Raw genomic sequence first — 9126 nt, 5'->3', positions numbered from 1 at the left:
AGAACTAAGTTTGGTGACGTATCAGGCCAGGAACTTGAGCGTACAAGATTCTGGGGACAAATAGACTGGACGCCACCTGGGGAGCCATTGCATGATGGGTCTTCGGTGTACAGAACACTTGCTTAAGAATCCTGTAATCTGAGTCAGTCTGAGGGTTAATATCACCTCTTGTTAATAGAAGGGCCATCTGGGGCACATATCTCTTGGAAATGTCACTGGGAGAAGGAGTAAGAGTGAAGTCCCCGGGTCCTCCCCAGCACACTTGTGCTGACCCCTGTCCTGAAGATTCAAGCGTGCCCCTGTCCCCACCTTATATTCTAGAGGTTTTTATGCAGTTTGGTTCTGAGCAGTGGTGAGAAACAGCAGGAGTCATATGGTCCCCCTTTAATAAAAGCCTACCCTTTAACCTCATTCCTGCTGAGGAAAGGGGGCTTATGTTGATGGCTCATACTGGCCACAGATCCCACTGCCAAAGAGGAGCCTCTCTCCTTACTCATCACTCTACCTATTCAGTTCCTCTGTCTTGGGGCTCTCCAACACACCCGTTAGATCCAGACCACCCTTGGTTTCTCAGGACCCCTGATTACTGGCAGGACACCAAACACACCTAGTCAAGACCTTGGATCTCCATTCTTCTGGGTCTAGCCTTTGTCTCCATTGTTTGGACTGGTATGGTTTCATCTTCCTCCTACATACCTAGTAGGACAAGAGACCCTCTCTACTTCCTCACTTCAAAGCTCATCTTACCCACTACCCAGGGACCAGGGAAGGCTATGTCTTTCTGATGCCAAATGTTTTTGACCCAAAGTGGATCTCCCTCCTGAGCCTCACTTCACTTTGCACTCTTAGGTCACTGGAGAACTCGAAGCCTTGATGACCCTGAGCCTGCTTGGTTCGTACTAGAATTCTCTATGACCGTCTCCAAGTCAGAGTACACAGGCTCGGTGAAAAGCATTTAAATCAGCTGTTCCTAGATGTGGCCACACACTCGATGCCCATGCCTCACATCAGCATACTCAAAAGAGAATCTCTGACTGCATGGTATTTTTTTTAATGGCTCAGGAGAAGACAATGTTCTCTCCAGAGGAGGATCAGTCTTCAGCCCTTGCCAGCCCAGGTTTTAAACACATATCACTGTTGGGATGGCAACAATAAGGCCAGACTGGAAGAACTTCCCTCACGGTCACCTTCATACCTTACCCATCTCACCTCACTCATGGCTGTGAAGAGTGGGAGGAGAACTGTATCTGGAGTTTGTAGAAGGATCTCTTGGAAGAACAACATCTATTCAGAAAGTCTGATGCCCAGATCCATAACTGCCATCAGCAGCGAATGGAGGTGATGGGAACTACTCCTGCTATGCTGGAATCTATCACATGCACATGCACACACGCACACACGCACACACACATACAAGAACACATATGCATGCATGCACACATATGCATACATACACACTTGGACACACACATGTGTGTGCACATGCATGTATCCACACACACATATAAGAATACACATACAAGCACACATATGCACATGCATGCGCATGTGTGCACACACATACAAGAATACATATGCAAGCACATGTACATGCATGCACATGTGTGCACACATACGAGGGGAATTGAGGTTGGAAACAACCTTCTCCAGCAAAACCACCATGAAGACCCCTGACTCCTGCACACCCGATATCTGTCCCTCCTACTCTCCATGCAGGACCAACCACCCCTAGATCCTAGGGAGAGGTAGACCTCAGATGTTTATGTTGGAAGTTTAGACTCCTGAGGGATCTACTTGAAAGGCACCGAAAGCTCAGAAACAAAGCAGGAATGAGAGATGAGCCAAGACTGTGAGAGGTCCAGCAAAGCCGAGGTCAGCAGCAGCCACTGAGGCTGGCCCAGCAGAGGGTGGCAGTCTGAGGAGGGATCAGCATAGCTCCTTCTGAGGACAGTAGCGTCTGAAGGTTATGAGCCATGGCCTCCAGTCATACCCTGCTTGTGTATCCACCACAGCTGCCCCTCTGAACCCCCAAGCCATGTCTGCTTCTCTCAGGGAGTGTCCAACAGAGGGAGGGAAGCCTTGGTGCTCAGCCTCAGGGGACAGAGGCAGCAGGCACAGCTGCTGCCTCTCCACTCAGCTCTGGCCTTCCCCAGGGGCTGGCTCTGCAAGACAGCCTCCCCCACAAGCCCATGGGACACATGTGTGTCCTGCTGCTGCTCTGCTGAGGTGTGCTGTCCTCCTGGCTCCCTGCCAAGCCCCGTGCTGGCCCCTCGGGCCCTAGGGTTCATGCTGTGGAATCCCTGTTTTCCCAGTTGGCCCAGCTGCAGCCAGACTCTCTGGAGCTGGACTCTGAATGGAGATGTTTAGGCAAGAGCTGCAGAAGTGCAAAGCCTAAAGCTTATTCCCATGGTGGAGGGACCCCAATCCAGCTGCTCCAGGCGTGAAGACCTGGCCTGAACCCTGCAGTCCTTTTTGCACAGGATTGGCTAAGTATGTCATTAGGAGCAGGGACCTAGGCTGGATCTCTGGGGACAGGGAAAATGCACCACACCAGGGAATGTTTCTGAAAGTAAGGGCTGAATTCTCTATGGGTCCAATATCCACAGGGTGAGTCTGTGGTCAGTTAGTGTCTTTATTGGGAAGGAGATCCAGCCCCCTGGCTTTGCCAGCGCCCTAGGTCATAAGGATTTCGATGTCAAGCTCCAGCCGGCTGGCTTCGACCTCGTAGCGGCCGTGGATCATAGCTTGGCTTTGGCTGGCATACCAGCGCCAGTGAGCCTGGATAATGCAGGCTGCTTGGCGTGCCTGGAGGAATCGTCTGCGGGCCTGCCACATGCGCACGTATGCCTGAACTTTCACCACTGCCCATTCCTGGCAGGTGTAGAGTTTCAGTGCCAAGCGCCTCTTCTGCTCCACTATCTTGGTTTGCACTGACCGCCACCAGCACTGGATGGCCCACGCTCCAAGTGCTGCATCCAGTAGCGCTCGGCGGACCACGTTGCCTCGCCACCATGACTGTATCTTTATGGCTGTCTTCTCTAACTGATTGGGGTTGAGGGGTGAGGGAAGAAAAACATGGACATGTTCAATGGGGCTCTCAGCCATTCCCATCCCTACTTCTGTCCTTGGGAAGAAAGATGGCCTGTCCTGGGCTGTCCTGACCTCTTGTCTCTAGACCCCCCATTCTTATTTCTATCCCTACTGTACTGGCTGGTTTTGGGTGTTAAAATGACACAAGCAGGAGTCATCAATGAGGAAATGCCTCCATGAGATCCAGCTGTAAGGCACTTTCTCAATGAGTGATCAATCGGGGAGGGCCCAGCCTATGGTGTGTGGTGCCGTCTTTGGCCCGGTAGTCCTGAGTTCTATAAGAAAGCAGGCTGAGCAAGCCAGAGGAAGCAAGCCAGTAAGCAGCACCCCTCCATGGCCTCTGCATCAGCTCCTGCCTCCAGGTTCCTGCCCTGCTTGAGCTCTTGTCCTGACTTCCTCCAATGGTGGCCTATAATCTGGAAGTATAAATTGAGTAAACCCTTTCCTCCCCCAGTTGCTTTTTGGTCAAGGTATTTTGTCGCAGAAAGAGAAACCCTAGCTAGGACACCTACTCACCTTTACACACTGCTCGTTATCTGCTGGGTAGGTCTCTTTTGAAAGGTCTGTACTCACAGTTTGTATGTCCATGGCCTTGGTCTTTAGAGTCCACTCATCTGTCATTTAGGCTACCCTAGCTTTAGCCCCGCCCTCAACTATTAGTCACATGGCCATCACTGGACTCCGCCCATCTTCCCAGGAGCCTTCTCATCAGGTCCTGTCTGCCTGCATTTTAACCATAGCGTTGCCTCCTTCTGGATTGGCCAAGTTCTGTATTCATGTACTCCCATGCTTGGGCATGCAGACTTCTGGGGCCTCCGGTTACTTCACAGACTCATCTCTACCTCCTGGTTGCCATGAAGAGTTATGCAATTTTCAGGTAAGATGGTCTTGGATTAAGGCTGCTTACAGCCATTGTGGGTTTGGGAAGACTTCAATGTCAAGGCTCCTGGAAGGGTCCCAGGCAGCGTGAAGCAACAGAACTGTATGTTTTTGTCCACATGTCTTAGCTTCAGTTAGAGAGGGCCTCTTGTCATGCCTCCTGGAGCTTTGCATGGAAAGACAGCCTCTTTGGTGATGCAACGAAGGGGATGCTGAGCTGGGAGGTGCCTGGTTTAGATTAACAAGCAGAGCCCTGTATGAGTCACAGGTGCCCGTGAGAGCAGGGACTTCTGTTCCTGTCCTTCTGAAGCTGCTGCATTCATTCACCCTGTGTCACAGCACGAAGACAAAAGGACAGAGCTACTTCTGATGTGACATCCACGTGTCCCATAGAACCTGGCACTACAAGGAAGGGGGTTGAAAAGGAATACTGTGGATTAGGAAAGTGGGGAGCCAGAAACCTACTGGAGAAAATCCTTCCTGAGGTCAGGCATATAATTAATTCCCCAAGCTGAAGATCCTATTTTTCATCTACAATTTTTAACTTCTGTTCTTATATGTGTGAATACAGGTGCACATGTGCATGCAGGGGTGTATGTAGCTCAGAAGACGGCATCCCCTGAAACCAGGGTTTCAGATGGCTGTGAGCTGCTGCGTCGCTGCTGGGAATCAAACCTGGGTCCTCTGCAGGAACCGTAAGTGTGCTTAACCACTGAGCTCTTATCAGTGTTTGACTAAAGTTAAGTGCCTTGTTCAGAGCACACTTGGCAGTGCAATGATACAAGCATAAACATATATGGTTCCTTTCTCTTTTTTCTCCACGTCTCCTTCCCCCCCCCCCTCAAAACTTGGCAGTAAATCCAGAGCCTTCCACAGGATAGACAAGCGCCCTCTGCGGAGCCATGTCTCCAACCTAATGGGAGTTTGTAAAAATAGAACTTATTAAAATTGGGGTTGAAGATCTAGCTCAGTGGGTAAGATAAGATCTAGCTCTGTGCAAGCATAGGACTGTGGGTCCTCTGCACCTCATGCCCAATGCACCCATAAACCCATAGCTTGGAGAATGGATAAAGATGGGGAATCCTGAGTGCTCGCTGGTCAGCTGGCCTAGCCAGAATGGTGAGCTCTGGTTCGGTGAGAGGCTCTGTCTTATAAAGGGGGTGGTGGTGGGGCAATTAAAAGGGCATCTGAAGAAGTTGACCTCTGGCCTCCATGTAAGTAAGCAGCTTCCCCCACGTGCACACGCATACACAGAAACACGCATGCATGTGCACAAAGATTTTTAAAAGTATTCTCAGGGGCTGGGGATTTAGCTCAGTGGTAGACCGCTTGCCTAGGAAGCGCAAGGCCCTGGGTTAGGTCCCCAGCACAAAAAAAAAAAAACCAAAAAAAAAAAAAAAAAAAAAAAAAAAAAAAAGTATTCTCAGAAACTAATCATTGGACCAAACCCAGGAAGTGGAGGTCCACAAGAAAACTCTCAGGCTTTAAGCATCTCAATTGTCAGCAATAATTTTTTTTTCAGAAAATGATATAAAATCACCGTATGAAGGAGTACTCAAGGACATATAGCTTAAGAAGTAGGAAAGTATCAGAGACGGGGCAGTCAATATAAAGACACCCTTATATGAAGAGCATGAAACCACCTTTCAAACGCCAGTAACTGGGGGTGACTTCCTGTCCTAAACGCTCAGTGAGCTTTGTGCCTGCGTATGCTTTGTACTATTCTGAAAATTGGCCTTCTAAATGCTATAAGCTTCAGGTCCCACAAAACCCGAATCTGTCCCTTCACGCTGGGAGCGTGTCATTGTGTAGCTAGGTCTCCTGGGAGCTCACCAAGTACTGTGTTTCCAAGATTGAGCTCTGCAGTTGGTCCCCAATGATCCAGGAACAAAGGAACAAACAATACAGAGACGGTGCAAGCCCTTTGGGGTCTGGAAGGCCATTCTGGTTTCAGCGCGACTGCTCTTTTTTCTACATTTTTTTTTTTTTTTGAGTGTGGATGGCTATAGGATCATACACCGCCCACAGCTCCTGTTTATGTATCGGAGGCTCCTGCTGCCTCATAAACCAGCATGAAAGTGTCCATATGGACGTGTTGCAGGTCCAACCAAGCAAACTCTTTGCATTGCGTTCAAAGTCCTGAAAAGAATTCACCTTTCTCCTGTTAATGGCTATCTAGCTGGGCGAGCAGAACACAGCCGCCAATCATCCCAAAGGCGTTTGTCTTTATAGCAACCCCACCCACTCCAGGGGGGCTGGGATCAGAAGTTCGTTCCTACAGAACGGATCGCACAGAGAAGGGCTGTAGACATGACTCTTCCTGGACTCAGCCCATCGGACCAGGTTGCTGTGGCCCAAATCCCACTTCACTCCCCATTTTTCCTCGTGGATCGCCCCGCTCCATTCTGGCTCTGTGGGATGTTACCATGGTATCCTGGCTTTGTCTCCTTTTTGGATGAACTTGAAAAACCTCACTTGTCCTTTTATGCTCACGGATTTTTTAGTTCCACAGTGGCAGCCGGTGTGCTGGGGAGTGCTCTGGTCGTCTCTGGTTCCTGTGTGCTCCATCCTCTAGAAAGTTTCTAGGTTGTAAACTTGGTCCCCAAGATGGCGGCGCTGCGGATTGAGATATTGAAGAGTGAGGTCTTAGAGAGAGGTCTTATTTCTAAGGTGCTGCCCTCCAAACGGACCAATAGAGCAGGAGTCCTGAAAGTTCCCAGTCAAAGCTGTTGAAAATGAAACTGATTTCTGATCTAGCCCTCTGACTTTCCCAATAACTCCGCCATTCAGATGGTACCCACCACGAGTTAAGTGAATTTCTTTCTTTACAAAGTTATTCGGCACCGGGTCGTTTATTACAGCAACAACGAAATGGACTAAGGCAAGAAGTCTGATTCTTACTAAGTAGTCACACACCATGATCCTTGCAAGCTCTGTTACCTTATAGCTCCCTCCCGGTATAAATAAATACAAGAGGGTGGAGGATGAACGCTCTATCTCTCTCCATCTCATTCCCTCGAGACAGGGTCTCTGAACCTGGAGCTAGGCTGGTCGCCAGCAAGCCCCAGCAATTTTCCTCTCTGTCCCCGCAGTTCTGGGGTTACAGGTGTATATATAGCCAAGCCTAGCCTGTGATGTAGGTGCTAAGACCTGAGCTCAGGTCCTCATGCCTGTACAGCCACCACTCCTCCTCACAGAGCCATTGCTCCAGCCCCATCTTCTCTGCTTGCTTAATTGTTTTTGATGAAATATATGGTGTGTTTCTTCTGCTAAAAGTTTGATATACAGAAACATTAAAAGGGGGAAAGTGAATTTTGTATGAAATTTGCCCTCAAACATATTCCTTTATGCCATGTATATACAGACTTAACTTTCCTATTAAAGTAATTTAAATAACTTAAAACATGAATATGGGACTGGAGAGAGGGCTCGGTGGTTAAGAGCACTGACTGCTCTCCCAGAGGTCCTAAGTTCAAATCCCAGCAACCACATGATGGCTCACAACCATCTGTAATGGGATCTGATGCCCTCTTCTGGTGTGACTGAAGACAGCTACCGTGTACTTCTATATAATAAATAAATCTTTAAAAAAATATGAATAGGGCTGGAGAGATGGCTCAGTGGTTAAGAGCACAGACTGTTCTTCCAGAGGTCCTGAGTTCAATTCCCAGCAACCACATGGTGGCTCACAACCATCTGTAAAGAGAACCGATGCCCTCTTCTGGTGTGTCTGAAGACAGCTACAGTGTTCTTATATATAATAAATGAATAAATCTTTAAAAAAAATATGAATATGTTGAAACACACGTATTGACAACTGTTACTTTGTACACTAACCTGAAAAGTTAATAAACAAAAGACAAAAGCTAAAAAGCTCAACATATTCATTCTTATAAAAATGGATACATTTCATGCCAAACTTTCCCTCCTTCAATTTCTGCTGCTCCTAGTTTAGATGATGTCCTAGACATTTATAAACAGCATCTCTCTCTCTCTCTCTCTCTCTCTCTCTCTCTCTCTCTCTCTCTCTCTCTCTCTGTGTGTGTGTGTGTGTGTGTGTGTGTGTGTATTCTTTTAAAATTGAAGTTTAGGGGTTAGGGATTTAGCTCAGTGGTAGAGCACTTGCCTAGCAAGTGCAAGGCCCTGGGTTTGGTCCCCAGCTCCGAAAAAAAAGAATAAAAAAAATTGAAGTTTAAAAAATCTGATGGAATCAACCACTTAACCATCAAAAACTGCACCATCCAGAGGGTTTAACACACTCAATGATATTTAGAAACCACCGCTATTTGTTTTATTGGATTTTTTAAATTTACATTTTTAAATGTTATCCCCTTTCCTGGTTTCCCCTCCAGAAATCTGCTATCCCATCCCCCCTCCCGCTTCTATGAGGGTGCTCCCTCACCCACCCACCTACTCACTACCACCTCCCCACCCCGACATTCCCCTACTCAGGGGCATCAAGCCCCGACAGGACCGAGGGCCTCTCCTCCCATTGATGCCCAACAAGGCCATCCTCAGCTACATATGTGGATGGAGCCATAGGTCCACCCCTGTGTTCTCTTTGGATGGTGGTTTAGTCCCTGGGAGCTCTGGTTGGTTGATATTGTTCTTCTTATGGGCTTGCAAACCCTTTCAGCTCCTTCAGTGTTTTTCTAACTCTTCCACTGGGGACCCCAGTCTCAGTTCAATGGTTGGCTGCGAGCATCCACCTCTGTATTTCTCAAACTCTGGCAGAGCCTCTCAGGAGACAGCTATCTCAGGCTCCTATCAGCATGCACTTCTTGGCATCATCAAAAGTCATTCATTCAAATGGTTAATTCCATTTTTATGTAATTTCAAAAAAGGACTCTATGTCTATTGAGTGACCACCCCTCACGGCCTCTTGGCCATCCCAGGCCTTCAGTCTCTATGTATCTCTAGATATATTCTGGAAACTTTGTGTAAGAGGCCTTCCTTGGCTGACTTCTTAGTTAGTGGAATGATTTCAAGTTTCATCCCTGAGGTCAAGCTTGCCTGTATTCCATTCATTTTCAGGGTGGGACAGCAGTATCCCGCTGCAAGGTCATCCCACATTTTGTTGGGATATTTATCAGATGGTGAGCGCTTGAGTTCTTTCCACATTTTTATGACTGTTAAAGGTGCTTCCACGAACACTCG

The 9126-nt window shown here is 48.1% G+C and overlaps 1 protein-coding gene across 1 annotated transcript; it reads right to left on the bottom strand.

Annotated features, from left to right (window-relative positions):
• Window positions 1–2612: 2612 nt before the first annotated feature.
• Window positions 2613–3711, bottom strand: LOC116906537 (IQ domain-containing protein F6-like). Its single transcript, XM_032909232.1, has 2 exons — window positions 3607–3711; window positions 2613–3042 (listed from the first exon to the last, which is right to left on the bottom strand). The coding sequence occupies exons 1-2, from the start codon at window positions 3709–3711 to the stop codon at window positions 2674–2676; spliced, it is 474 nt and encodes a 157-aa protein (XP_032765123.1). The 3' UTR covers window positions 2613–2673.
• Between the last annotated feature and the right edge of the window lie 5415 nt (window positions 3712–9126).

This window comes from Rattus rattus, chromosome 8 (assembly GCF_011064425.1).
Source record: "Rattus rattus isolate New Zealand chromosome 8, Rrattus_CSIRO_v1, whole genome shotgun sequence".
Lineage (NCBI taxonomy): Eukaryota > Metazoa > Chordata > Mammalia > Rodentia > Muridae > Rattus > Rattus rattus.
Note: the sequence above shows the minus strand (reverse complement) of the source record. Positions and strands in the feature narration are given on the sequence as shown.

Coding starts and splice junctions, on each gene's coding strand:
- LOC116906537 (XM_032909232.1), bottom strand. CDS start 3,711: ATGACAGATGAGTGGACTCTAAAGACCAAGGCCATGGACATACAAACT. Junction 3,043..3,606: donor ATAACGAGCAGTGTGTAAAG/GTGAGTAGGTGT, acceptor AACCCCAATCAG/TTAGAGAAGACAGCCATAAA.